Below are 15,098 nucleotides of genomic sequence, written 5' to 3'. Positions count from 1 at the left end.
TTGGCGACCATCAAACGATAGGTTTCTCTGTTTTGTGCCGCATGTATTATGTTCGCATCTTCTGTTATTTGAAACCATCCTCTCAAGTTTCTCAGCCAGGATTTTTTCTTTCTGCCCAAACCTCTTCTACCTTCAATCTTGCCTTCCACGATAAGCTGTAGCAGACTGTACTTATCATTACGGAACACATGGCCCAGGTATGACGCTTTCCTCCTTTTAACAGTTGTTAACAATTCCACCTCTTTACCCATTCGTCTCAATACCTCTGTGTTGGTCACTCTGTCTGTCCAAGGTATTCTCAGTATACGTCGATATAGCCACATTTCTAGAGCCGCTAACTTCTTTATAATTGCTGCTGTTAACGTCCACCCTTCTACTCCGTAAAGTAGCGTAGAGAGTACGTAGCATTTCGTGGCACGCCATCGGAGGTTAATGCTTAGGTTGCGGTTGCTTAAGAGCTTTCTCATTTTTATGAATTTGGATCTTGCTATTTCAATTCGGATCCTAATCTCTACGTCTGGGTCCCACTTATCATTTACTGTATATCCCAGATATTTAAATCGGTGTACTCTTTCAATACGTTCGGCTTCAATATTCAGGTCGATATGTTGAATGTTCTTTTTACTGATCACCATAAATTTAGTTTTCTTTCTATTGATCTTCAGTCCAAATCGGTTGCCAGTTTTATTTACTCTATTTAGCATCATCTGTAAATCTTCGATATTATCGGCCAGTATAACAGTATCATCTGCATATCGAAAATTACTTATTGGCACGCCATTAATCTTGATGCCCTCATTGTACTCTTCCAGTGCCTCTAGAAATATTTGTTCCGTATCAAACCGTCAAAAAAACGATAACGTCTACATTATAAGGAATATAATAGAAAGACAATGCCGTAAATGGGATGAACTATTTCTTATGTTCGTTGATCTGAAGGCGGCTTTTGATACGATAAACAGAGAAATAATGTCGAAAATATTGGAAAGCTATAATAAACCAAAAAAGATGATAAAAGTCATAGAATCTATATATTATAAATATGGAAGTAGAAGGCCAAGTACAAATAAATGGAGAAAGATCAGGCAATTTTAAATGGGATAAGGGAATTAAACAAGGGAATTAAACTAAGCCCCCTCTTGTTTATAATATTCATGGATACTTTAATCAAAAATACCAAAGATCAAACAAGAAACCTTCAATACATAGTAGGATATAAAAACTTAAATGCAATAAAGATCAACTCCTTTCTATATGCTGACGGTATAGTTTTAATCACAGACACAGTAGAGAAAATGCAGAAACTAATAGATATTTGGCAGAAAGAGATACAGAAATTAAAAATGGAAATGAATCTCAACAAAACAAAACTTATGATAATAAATGAAGATGAGAAAAGAGAAAGGAATACTAATATAATAGTAAGGGAACAAGTAATAGAAGACGTATCTACTTTTGAATATTTGGGAAATATAATAACAGAGGATGGGAAAACGGACTTGGCAATAAGTAATAAACTGAAGAAGGCAACTAACGTGTATTACTTTTTAAATAATACAATTTTTGGAAAGTCAGAAATAAACAACAAAACTAAACTCAGGAGTATAACAGCATAATAAATCCGATAATGACATATGGGGCGGAAACATGGATTGTGCAAAAGAAACATGGATCAATGATAAACGCGACCGAGATGAAATACATGAGCAGAATAGCCGGAGTTACGAAGTTTGATAGATTCAGAAATGAAGATATAAGAAGAGATAAGAATATAAGATAAAATAAGAGATATAAGTCTTCTACTTTAAAATGTATAATATACGTCTGAATTGCCAATATAAATGAGTCAAATTAAATAAATTATTAGAAGAATTTTTTTACTTACCAACAACATTTTTGTTTATTTTAGTAGTATTTTGTATTTTGACAACGAAACCCGATTTGGGCTTCGAAACGTTAATAAAATCATTTTTTTGGTAAAATTGTGGCTTATTCCCATTAAAAATAGTTGATTATAAGAAGAGAGCTGGAACAAGAACAGATAATGAGGAAGATCGAAAACAAACAATTAAGCTGGTTTGGACACATACAACGAATGGAGCAAAAAAGACTTACAAAGAAGATACATGAAGCCAAAAAGGGAAAGCCGAGGAAGACATGGATGGACCAGATCCAGGATATAGGTGAAAGGAGACACATGAGTATGAGGGATATGAAGAACCTGGCCACCAATAGAAGCGATTGGAAGAAATGAATAAAAGGCGAAACCCTACATCCGACGCCCTGAAGGGCACTGAGGATTATGAGAAAGAAGAAGAAGTTTTTCTGATGAGGCATTGAATCTGATTTTTTGATTATGTTTGTGAGCATCTTCATGAGTTGCGTTTTTCCAATCCTTGAAATCTCCAGATTGGGTGATACCTAGCACGTGTAGCATATAAATTGATTCATGCAAACACATTAAAAGGTACTAAAGCATATTGTTCTTTCTTCTTCTTGAATGGCTTTACAACTCAGGGTGAGTCTTCGCCACACCCACATTAGCCATCTATCTTCTACGATCTTGGGCTTACATTTCCCATTTTTGTACCCCAATCCTAGATAAATTGGCTTCAACATCATCCTTCCATCTTTCCTACGACGGACTACAGATTTTCTACCGTCTGGTCTCTCAAAAAATTCTGTCTTTAACACTATGTCTTCCTCTGACCTTACCATATGACCTGTCCATCTTATCCGGTTACCTTTTATATGTTTGGCGATATTTTAAGTACCATACCAAGTCACCAATTCAGAATTGTGGCGCCTTTTCCTCTCTATTGTCAATTGATCTCTTTGAGGGCCAAATATCATTTTGAGAAACTTACTTTCAAATACCAGCAGGTTATTTATTTCCTGCTGATGTAAAGTCCATATTTCGCTCCCATATGTAACAACTAGGTGAATACTTTTCAGCAACTTGGATCTTAGTAATGATGATAGGGAGTATAATACTCTATTCCCCGCAGCTATCCTTGCTGAGACCTTTTTTTCTATATGGTTTTCGTCTGTGATTACCGTCCCCAGATATTTATATTCTTTTATCACTTCGAAGTCGTGGTCATTAATAGTTATGTGTATAGTGTCCTTTAGTGATGTGACATTTTTGTAGGAAATGTAAAACTTTAATAGATCAAAAATGAATAACCATTTTCAATTTCGTTGCAACACGAAACTACAGCCGCATTATATTCTACTTCAATCAGAGAGTGCAGCAAGCACCTCTACCGGTTTCGAAACTTATTAGTCTCTCATCAGGAGGCACGTATGCTGCTCTCTCTGATCCAACCAAAACAACCCCCGGCGTGCAGTCACGGATTGCAACGATGGCATAGATGCCCTAGCGGCAACTGCTAGCAAAAGACTAAGTTTTCAATCTAATAGCACATAAATAAATATTAAAAATATTACTCTACATCCCACCAGATTGAAAACAATGGGAATCTTCTCTGGTTACACCTCCGAGGCTTCTACAATTTGCAAGCCATAACAGATGCTGAGACTAAAGAAGATGAGGGAATTTTCCAATTTATAATTCACGTCCCATCTGCTCAGCGCGGTAAAGTTCCAACAAGAATGTTTCCAAAAATAAAAATGTATACCATTTTTATTCAGAATGTTTCCCTTATAAATTTTAGAAGCCTCGGAGGTCTAACCAGAGAAGGTTTCCATTGTTTTCAACCTTGTGGGATGTAGAGTAATATTTTTAATATTGTTTTATGTGCTATTAGATTGAAAACTTACACTGTTACTAATAAACGAAGTATAAAAGTTATATTATTTATTAAGCTCAACAGGCCGTGAAGGCCTAGGGCTGAAAGATTTAATTTTTCCTTACAATTACTATTACATATTTATATATAATGCTATATCCTATACTACTATAAGATATACAATATTACATTTGTTTGTATAAAACACTTAATACTACACTTAACATTATAGTCTTTCCATACATTTCTTCACCACTTCCTTCCATTGTTTTCTGTCCAAAGCTTTTTCTTTCCAGTTTACAATATTACTTTGTTTTAAGTCTTCATATACGCTGTCCTTCCATCTCCTTCTTGGTCTTCCTATTCTTCTTTTTTGTATTGGCTTACGTAATAGAACCATTTTTGGCATTCTCGCCTTTCCCATTCTTTCTATGTGTCCTAAGTATCGGATTCTCTGTGCTTTGATTGCCGTCGTTATTTTTGGTTGATTATATAGTTCTTCAAGTTCCTTATTATTTCTTCTTCTCCATTGACCGTCTATTTTCACGCCTCCATATATTGCTCGTTGTATTTTCCTCTCCCATCTTTCTAAAAGGTCTATTTCTGATTTTTTAAGCACCCATGTTTCACATGCATATGTAGCTGTAGGTCTGATAACTGTTTTGTAGATTCTTATTTTTGTTTTTCTTGACACATCTTTGGATTTCATTAATGGACGCAATGCTCCATACTTTTTGTTTGCTTTTGCTATTCTTGCTTTTATTTCCCCTTCCCCATGTCCCTTTTCATCTACTTTTACACCCAGGTATGTAAATTCTGAAACTCTTTTAAATGCGCATACATTTTCTCCTTCTATCTCCAATGTGAAATTGTCTTCATTTTCTTTATCTGTTTCTCCCATTATCATGTATTTTGTCTTTTCCTTATTTATGAGAAGACCAAAAGGTTTGGCTTGTTTTATTATATTGCTCATTAATTTTGTTAGCTCTTTCTTACTTGTCGATAATAATGTTAGATCATCTGCGAATGCAATACATTGGTGGCCATTTTTAAAAATCGTTTCCTGTGTGCTTATTTTACTTTTCCTGATTATTCCTTCCAGTATTACATTAAAATATAAAAGTATAAAAGTTATACTGAGAATAAATCAGGTATAGGCAAAATAACTACCAATAAACATGGAATAACTTAGGTATAGGTTATACTTGGTATAAGAATTTAGTCCAAGTTTATACCGACCCACACCCTTGTTTAAGTCTGGTGTAACCTATTTTATGACTGTCAAAGTCATCAGAGACAAAAATATATTATTTTTTGATTTGTTTTGTGAGTAGATATACAATAAAAAAATGTGTTTAAGAGGTATTGCGGCTAACGAGGAAGTTGATAATTTAATTAACATGATGGAAAATACACGAAAAAGGAAACTTTCAAAGAAAGCATACATTCTTTTTCAAACAAAGCAGAATAAAAATCCGGTTTCCTAAAGATGATGTAAGATTTTTAGAAAAATTAGTAGGTGATTCACTTATTGTGAACAAGCGAGGAGGAGGCTTATCCTCCACTCTACAAGAAAAATAAGGTCTTTATTTTCTATAATATGTAGAAAATCTCTCACAATATTCTTCAAAATATGCTGAAATTAACATATTTACATTGCATTTATAAGTCAAATAAATAAAGTTTACTTTTTCTTCACTTTCCCATTTAATGTAACGTTCTGTTTTATTTGAAGCCATTTTATGAAATGCTCAAACATAACATACAACATACGAAATAACGATTTATTACATTACAGCAGAAAATACAAGGTTCCTTTTATTCGAAGCCATTTTATGAAATGCTCAAACTCAACATACAATATAAGAAATAACGATTTATTAAAATATAGCAGAGAATACGGCCATAGTCCATCAAAAAATTATGTAATCTACATATTTTTTGAGTTTATACGACTCATAAAGGGAAAAGCAACTGCGGGTAGTTCATCAAAAAATGACGGAATTTGGTGTATTATTTGTAGAGAAAAGTCAAAATTGACATATTTTACCCAATATATCGTTGTTTTATGCATTTGTGTAGAAGATTGCGTCGTTGCCAAACTAATATTTCGGAATAAAGTGGGAATACTTATAACTAACTTATACGGAGTTTATTGGTAACAAATTATTTTTGTATTATATCTACCTTATACTTAGAATAACTATTCTAGATATAAATACGGAATAACCTTAGAATACGAGTGTTTTATTAGTAAGGCAGTTAGTCTTTTGATAGCAGTTGCCGCTAGGGATGCGCACGATATATCGATGATTTAAAAACATCGATATTCTGCTTTCGATAATCGATTTATACATCGATTTTTTTATTTCGATAATATCGGCGAACCGATATTTATGTCGATGTTTTTGGAAAATTTTTGTACATTTTCAATGACCTTATGTTAATGTTTGATTTTATTTATAGTTAAATCTGTAACAACATAGAATCGTCCATTTGTTTTATTTATATTTTACAAATACAAACACAAACATGTTTAATGTTATTTGTCAAAATAGAAGATTCGAGATGTCACATGTCATCTGCATTGGTACTTTTATTAAAAGATCCTGTAGGTGGCTGCAGCGATAATGGGCGATGCTTCGATATTAAAACATCGATGTTTTCAATCCGATAATTCAGTAAATCGATGTTAGTCGTTTGATACATCATTCGATGTAAATATCGATGTTTTGAAATTTTTGCGCATCCCTAGTTGCCGCTAGGCAGTTGATGTGGCTCCTGGTGAGAGACTAATAAATTTAGAAACCGGTAGAGGAGCTTGCTGCACTCTCTGATTGAACTATGGTTTGTTTTTAAACCAGGAGGAGTGATTCAAATTTACCGCGCTGTAACGCTTGTTTGTAATTCGTCCAACCGCAGACAACTTTACTCCACTGTTATAAAATTTTGACACTAATGACATTTATCAAATTTTAACACTTTTGGCATATCATAGGTTAATTTATTAAGTTATATTGGCTATTTTTTGTAATTTCTGCGTTATTTCTTTAATTTTTAGATTTTTAGTCTGCTTTTATATAAAAAGCAGTTGTTTTTAGAACTCTTTAGCGACGTATTAATATAATATTTATGAATTACCGTTGCTGGCCGACATGATCAACCAAAAAAGAAGATGTATTTTGAAGATGTGACTTTTCTAGTGACTTTCTTGGGTGTGAATCTGTCTTTTTATTTTACTCCTCTTGGTTAAAAAATAAACCATAGAATATAATGCGGCTGTAGTTTCGTGTTGCAACGAAATTGAAAACGGTTATTCATTTTTGATTTACATGTTTACTCTGATTGTAGTACGAAGGGAACTATTCTTGTTGGAACTTTACCGCGCTGAGCAGATGGGACGTGAATTATAAATTGTAAAATTCCCTCATCTTCTTTAGTCTCAGCATCCGTTATGGCTTGCAAATTTTAGAAGCCTCGGAGGTTTAACCAGAGAAGATTCCCATTGTTTTCAATCTGGTGGGATGTAGAGTAACATTTTTAATATTGTTTTATGTGCTATTAGATTGAAAACTTAGTCTTTTTTTTTAATAGATCATTTTTTATAGGGCCCATTTTGGATTATATTCCGTAGATTTTACAGACGATAACAGAACGAGAACAGCCAAAGCTTCTGCAGAGTACTATAAAAATGTCATCAAGACAAAGAGTATAGAGGATAATTCTCATAGTGATGGAGGACAAAGCATCACCAAGGTTAACGGATATGTGGTTGGCTTTATAATAGTATCATTTTATTTCTTTAAATTATGGTAAATTTCCAAGAGACAATATTTATTTTATTTGGTATTAAGATAATTTTTATAGAACCATCACTTTGTAAATAGGAATTTTATATTCAAATAACAAAAAGATCAACATGAACTTATCTTTTATTTAACAATAATTTCTCTGTGAATTTTAAATAGTATACGGTATATTCCATGTCAAATCACTCAAGCAAAAAATTTTGGATCTCCGATTTGTCTGAAAATTGATATACAGCTTCTGCGGGACGTAAAAATAAGATATTTAAGGTCAAAAAATCTCCTTCTTCTTTTTTTCTCAAAATGTCATTTTATGCGATTTTACAGTGATTTGGTGTTTTTTAAACAAATTTGCATTTTCTGTCGTAAAGTATCAATAAAAAACATAATATTTTAATAGAAAGGACTCAAAAATGTCATTATATGGCATTATAACAAGTTATTTTGAATCAAAACAAGTTTTTGATCAAATTTTATAGTGTAAAAAGCGTTAAAATACCGTTTTTTACATTTCCTCCATTCCCAAAATACATCACCATCGATTTGGCAGAAAATTTGCCCACAGATAGCCAAAAGAGATGACTTTAAGTGTTTAGAAGGAATTGAATTATATTACAATACCAAAAAAGTTACATGCAGTAATATCAGACTCAAAAGTATATATTAGTCCAGTCGGGATAGCATTTGACCTTGAATGCCGATCTGCCCAAAATTTTATTTTTCTGACCTTTAGGGGAGTCAATAGTAACCTAAATTTAAAATCACGAATGAATTCCTCCGTTACGTTAGCCGCCATCTTGATTTTAAAGGAGAACCTGTTTTGCTCAATATCTCCGCTATTTTTAACTTTTCGACAAAAATGGTAGGAACTAAAATTGTTCCAAATAAATCGTATTTACAATTATTACAATTTCTTTTTAACAATTTTTGTCGTGAGGTCGATATTTTCGAGTTAATTATACTTACAGTAGACGCCTATATTTTTGACTATAATATTGCATGTAACTTTTTTGGTATTGTAATATAATTCAAATCCTTCTCACCACTTAAAGTCCTATATTTTGTATATCTGTGGGCATATTTTCAGCCAAATCGATTATGATGTATTTTGGGAATGGAGAAAAATGTAAAAAACGGTATTTTAACGTTTTCTACACTATAAAATTTGATCAAAAGTTTGTTTTGAATCAAAGTAACTTGTTATAATGCCATATAATGACATTTTTGAGTCCCTTCTATTAAAATATTATATTTTCCATTGATACTTTACGATAGAAAATGCAAATAACATTTTGAGAAAAAAAGAAGAAGAAGATTTTTTGACCTTACATAGATTTAGGAAATTTATAAAAAGTAAAAAAGTTTCGCAGTTGGGCTGCGAGAGGGAGATGCGCTGGCTTGTTTCCTTTTCAACATAGCTCTGGAAAAGGCGGTCAGAGATGCCCAAATAAACAACAGAGGAAATATTTTTAATAAATCATCCCAAATTTTGGCATATGCAGATGACGTGGACCTAGTTGCCCGCACAACACGCAAGCTATAAGAAATGTATACCACCTTCTCAAAGGTCTCAAAAAATATAGGCCTGTAAGTAAATAAGGAGAAAACTAAAATGATGGCATCAACCCCCAACAATAGAGCCAGAAACATCGGTCACCAATTCACGATTGATAACTCTACCTGTAAAGTGGTGGACAAATTCACATACTTAGGCTCCCTGATCACCAAGGAGAACTTCATGACGGAAGAAATCAAGCGAAGGATAATCCTAGCAAACAAATGCTATTTTGGACTGAGTAGACATATGAGAAGCGGAAACTTAAGCCAAAAAACAAAAATAATCATACAGTGCTAGTCAAAAGTCCGTACCCCCCCTCGTATCTTTTGAACGGTTATACTTATAATAGTGAAATTTGGAGGGAGGAAATAAACGGACGTAAGCTTCTTAACTAGTCATGATAGGTGACGTAATAGTGACAGATGACGTTACAGAGCCACTGTGGCCGATAATTTTAAATGGGACCTTATGGCAAGTGATACCTCGTTTGAAAGGTATTCAAAATACCTATTCAGTCATACTAATTTTTTTGAGTTTAAGTGGATTTTGATTTTGGTAAATAAATTAAATAAATATAATATTGTAGTTTCGCATTTAATTAATAAAAATTCAAATGTCCGCCTATGGCTTTTTTGTCAAAAAAGTTGACGTTTTTCAATTCTCTAGTAGTTTTTACGTCAACGTCAACCTTTTTGAAAAGCAATCATAGGCGGAATTTTGAATTTTTTTAATTAAACGCGAAACTACAATTTTATATTTATTTCATTTATTCATCATAATTAGCTTAAACTCAAACAAAATTAGTATGACTGAATAGGTATTTTTAATACCTTTCAAACGAGGTATCACTTGCCATAAGAACCTATTTAAAATTATCTGTCACAGTGGCGCTGTAAAGTCATCTGTCACTATTACGTCACCTGTCATGACTAGTTAAGAAGCTTACCTCCATTTATTTCCTCCCTCCCAATTTCACTATGATAGGAATAACCGTTCAAAAGATACGAGGGGGGGTACGGACTTTTGACTAGCACTGTATACAAAACCCTTATACAACCAGTGTTAACATATGGATCGGAGACATGGATCATCTCCAAGGCAGATGAAAACCTTTGCTTATATTTGAACGAAGGATCCTATTGGAATATTCGGTGGCATCTGTGTTTGGAGGAGGAGGTACAGCTACGAGGTATACCACAAATATAAACATATATTTGGTGGTAAAGACGTAGTATCTCTTATAAGAATAGGAAGACTAAGATGGGCAGGACATCTAGCAAGATCACAACAGAACAACCCTCCTAGAAGAATTCTTATATCACAACCTGTGGGAAGTAGAAATAGGGGTAGGTCAAAGCTCAAATGGAAGGATGGTGTAGATGAGGATTGTAGAAAAATAGGCGCAGCAAACTGGCAACAGTTGGCAATGAATAGAACTAACTGGCGTAATAGACTTGGGAAGGTCGAGGCTCTTTTATATGGCTGTAGCACCATTGATGATGATGATGAAAAAAATTTCGAGTGAAAATTGGTGAAATTTGTTTAAAAATTTTAAAATCCTTCCAAACGTATTATAATCTCCCTAACATTTTCGGTCTAGTCACACCATCATCACTAAATCATTCTAATAGTGTAGTTGAAACTAGCCCACTTTAATAACTAGGTATTTTAAAATTGAAGTTGTATTAGGAAAGCTAAAATGAAGGGAGAAATTGGTTGTAAATTATACAGAAATAACCAGTATAACCATTTATTAATAATTTAATATAAATAATTTATTAATTATATTAATAATATACATTTTCAAAAAACCCTGCTGCCACATAGTGGTGTAGGGTTATTCTATTAATAACAACTACATTAATGTGTTCCACAGAATTGGAAATAATAATACTATCGTCATAAATCCTGAAATTTTATTAATATTTGAACCATTGTCAGCTCTTAATAACCGCCTCGTATTTATCACGTTTTTATAATAGGTTGCTGATTTTTTTGGGGTTCTGGTACGATTTGGATGGTTGAAGTCTACGTGGTAGAGGCCGAAATGAGCTCTAAAATGTAAAATATGATGAGAATTTGAAAATTGAAATAGATAGTTGTTAGAAATTAATAGTGGCATTTTCCAATGCCACAAAGATAACTAAAAGTTCATAGCGTCTAAAAAATGTTTAACTGCTTACTGTCTTTACTACTTTTATTACTTAATACTGTCTATGCTTTTTCTCATGAAGATCTTTCAGTGCGTCACAGTTTTTCGATTTCTTTCTAACGCATTAAATTGTATGTGACAGAAAAAAACGTACGTCGGTGATTACATTTCGTCGGTGACATTTATAACATTTATTCTAGTTGTCAATAGATGGCGCTATAGTCGAAAAAAAAATTATTTACTAATTATATAATATATCTACGAATATAATCTGTACAATTTATAAGACTATACAAATCAAAGAAAATACCATTTATAAATGCAATAAACAGGATTAATTTGCTTTTATGCCAAATTGCAAATAAAATGTGACAACTGTCAGATTTAACTAAAATGTCATGTTAGAATAAATGTCATAAATGTGTATTTTCACGGACTTACCTTTTTTTCTATGATTTGTGACGCACTGAAAAATGCTCATGAAAAGAAGCATACCAAAATGTCAATTTGTAAATCGGTACTTACGCATATCCATCAGTCCATTCTAAATTATCCAATAAACTCCAAACTGTTGTTCCTATTACTTTTACGTCATAGTTATACATAGCTTCGAGCATTGCATTAAATGCTTTCTAAAAAGATTATAGAATAATATATTACTTTGAATTATATCAGCTAAACACATATACACACATTGTGAAATTTATTTAGATGCAAAGCCTCAGAAGGACAGTGCACATAGCTATTATGTCAGATACTGAGTAGATGAACGCGTACTGCGGTACCATCTTGAACATTCAAATTAAGCGAAAAGCAATGTAGTCCAGAGAAATAAGGTTTTTCTCGTGACACATCCCCCTCCAGGCCGAAACCAAATTTTTTGAGTACTATGGACATCTATATTATTAACCTATATGTTTCCTGCAGCCGATTTTGATGATATACATAGTTATAAACAAATGAAGATCGAAAAACGGTAAATTATCCCTTTTTTCGTCTATTACCAAAAAGTTAAGCACTTTAAACAAATTTGAGAGTAAGAAACCCATAAATCGTATAAAGAACTTCAATATGGCATTCGCTGAATATGTCCAACCTTATTGGTTGCTTAGAAAATTGCAAAAGAAATCATAAATATTGAGTTTTTATAAATATTCGTAACTTAGGTAAAAATTAACTTAGAATCTTATTGTTACGCGGAATGCCGAGACTTCTTGTACTTAAATTATATTTTAAATTTCAAAGCAATTGGTCAAATAGTTTAAAAGTTATTTAATTTATTTTTCCCAAATTCATTTTTTTTGCAACACTCTAAGTCAGAAAATTATGAGGTTACAATAATACGTCGGACAGTTTATGAAAGAAGAACATTTATACTATTATCTTAACTAAAAATAAATGACAAAAAATAATTTTAAACAGTGTAAAATTATTTTGCATGTCCATTTTTTGCTTACTTATAAACAATTAGAATAACTTTTTAACCGTTACCCGTAGAAAAATTATTTTTTCATATTTAGAAAGACTGAATTTTTATACACATTTAGAAAGAAAAACAACTGTTCTAGGACATTTAGGGACAAAGTTAGCCCCCCCCCCCCATTTTTTTAATTCACATGTTTTTGCAAAATTATTTTGCAATATCTATAATTATTTTTTGTCATTTTTTTTTAAATTAAATTAATACTGTAAATTTTCTTCTTTCATAAACTATCCAAAATATTACTGTAACTTCATCATTTTCTGACTTACAGTGTTGCAAAAAAAATTAATTTTGGATAAACAAATTAAATAACTTTTAAACTATTTGACCAATTGCTTTAGAATTTAGGGTGTAATTTAAGCACCATAAGTCTCAGCATTCTATGTAATAAGAAGGTTCTAAGTAAATTTTTACATAAGTTATGAATATTTATAAAAACTCAAAATTTATGATTTATTTGGCAATTTTCTAAGTAACCAATAAGGATAGACATATTCAGCGAACGCCATATTGAAGTTTTTTATACGGTTTATGAGTTTATTACTCTCAAATTTGTTTAAAATGCCCAATTTTTTAGTAAGAGACGAAAAAAGCGAAAATTTACCGTTTTTTGATCTTCATTTGTTTATAACTATGTATATCATCAAAATCGGCTGCAGGAAACATATAGGATATTATTATAGATGACCATATTACTCGAAAAATTTGGTTTCAGCCTGGAGGGGGATGTGTCACCAACACGATATTTTTTTTCCTTATTTCTCTGAACTAATGTTTATTTATCAAAAAACATTTTTTTCTGTTTCGTGACAGCAGTAGAATGTATTTTGGATTAAATAAATTACATACATTCTTCTTTTTTTGTCAATTAATTTAATTAAATTTTTTTTTGCTTTGACACCCTGTATAAATAATTATTTTAATGTTTATATTGCTGAATAGAGAATTGAATAACCTTTCAAATGAGCTAGCACACGACCCCTATTCCCTATTTAAAAATAAGGGGTGCGGAAGTGGAAAGAAGGGGGTTTACAAATAACAGATGTATGTACTTTAAAAATGTGTCCCCCTTAGATCAAAAATCGACCTGTTTTTTCATTTCCTTAAAATCTAATAAATACTGCCAAATATCGAGGTGGACTGTTTTCTTTGGCCCACACTGTATATCTTTAATCTAATAAGATCATACAAAAAACGGTATTTTTTAGGACGTCAAGATGATATGGATGTCTTGGATGAGGTATTTTCCGTGAAAAGAATGAAGAGAAAATGAGAGCGGCATGGCTTAAATCTGAAGAATATAATAAAAACAATATTAACTAATAGTGGTGTCTAGGTTTTACATCACATTTTACAATCAAAATGATATATTATATATTTATCATACTATACGTACTTCATAAAAGTCTATTCTCATATCATCTTCTAAAGAAGTCCCGTCTTCAGAAGTACCTACTTCCGAAATTAGTATAATAGGATCCTTATATTCGTCCTTAATAAATTTCAACACATTTTCTACACTCCATGGTACGATCTACAAATTAATTCATAAAAAATCAATAGGGTTGAAAAGTTTTTAATTGATATTAAAAGAAATTTTTTCAAAAGATTTAAATATTTGCCAATTTCAAATAATATTTACATCTCGTCTACCTGTCATTCTGTGAAATGTGTTTCGCTCATCAGACAAAATTTGCTGGTAAAGGCGAAATAAAGAGAATAGCCTTTCGTATATCGGTGATTAATACAAAACCATGCAGTTATTTACATTCTATTAAAGTAACCTACTACAATGCTACTACATTGACGTTATCTCTCTTTTCTTAAACCGCTTCTTCCAGCTCCGTTTCAATATTTGCAACATCAGCTCCTGTGCAGGCAGAAATAAATTTTGTTTGAATACTTTATGTGCCATGGACGTGCTTATGCGCCCACGGCACTAATCTATAGTCATATTTGGACGCGCTTACGCGTCGCCGGAGCTAATAAGGTTAAAGGCGCACTATACGGCCCCTGATATAACAAATTATCTAAGAACGCCCGTCAAGTAGAAATAATTGTGACTTTATACTTTAAACCATATGGCTACCTGCCATACTGTGACATGTGTTACACTGTGTTTAGCTCTGTTCCGTTCCTCCACATATTTTTCTTTTATATATATAATTAGTAATTAATATCTTAAGTTTTTATTTTTATTCATTTTTTATTTTGTTTAACCATGTGTGTGTATGTTACGTACTAATACGGTCCTGTAGGTGCCATCCACCGCCAAGCTCATAGCCACTTAAGATAGTTTGGGGACGCTAGGCATATACGTGCATTGAATCAGATATGTGTATATATC

The 15,098-nt window shown here is 32.3% G+C and overlaps 2 protein-coding genes across 4 annotated transcripts in view; one reads left to right on the top strand and one right to left on the bottom strand.

Annotated features, from left to right (window-relative positions):
- LOC114333359 (myrosinase 1) overlaps nt 1–7,676 on the top strand; it is a 42,063-nt gene extending 34,387 nt beyond the window's left edge. The window contains exon 8 of the mRNA XM_028283222.2: nt 7,361–7,676. Within this exon, the coding sequence (XP_028139023.2) occupies nt 7,361–7,568 (208 nt within the window). The 3' untranslated portion in view covers nt 7,569–7,676. The remainder of the gene's footprint in view (nt 1–7,360) is intronic.
- Nucleotides 7,677–10,852: 3,176 nt separating this feature from the next.
- LOC114333357 (myrosinase 1) overlaps nt 10,853–15,098 on the bottom strand; it is a 117,769-nt gene continuing 113,523 nt past the window's right edge. For 2 of the 3 annotated variants that reach the window (XM_050643386.1, XM_028283220.1), the window contains exons 6-8: nt 14,148–14,285; nt 11,794–11,900; nt 10,853–11,170 (exon numbers count right to left, since the gene is read on the bottom strand). In XM_050643386.1, the coding sequence (XP_050499343.1) occupies nt 10,972–11,170; nt 11,794–11,900; nt 14,148–14,285 (444 nt within the window). In that variant the 3' untranslated portion in view covers nt 10,853–10,971. The remainder of the gene's footprint in view (nt 11,171–11,793; nt 11,901–14,147; nt 14,286–15,098) is intronic. The other variant, XM_028283221.1, reaches the window with a different exon arrangement.

The sequence above is a fragment of the Diabrotica virgifera genome, chromosome 2, assembly GCF_917563875.1.
Source record: "Diabrotica virgifera virgifera chromosome 2, PGI_DIABVI_V3a".
NCBI classification, from domain to species: Eukaryota; Metazoa; Arthropoda; class Insecta; order Coleoptera; family Chrysomelidae; genus Diabrotica; species Diabrotica virgifera.
The sequence above is the reverse complement of the archived record's forward strand: the minus strand, read 5'-3'. Positions and strand labels throughout refer to the sequence as shown.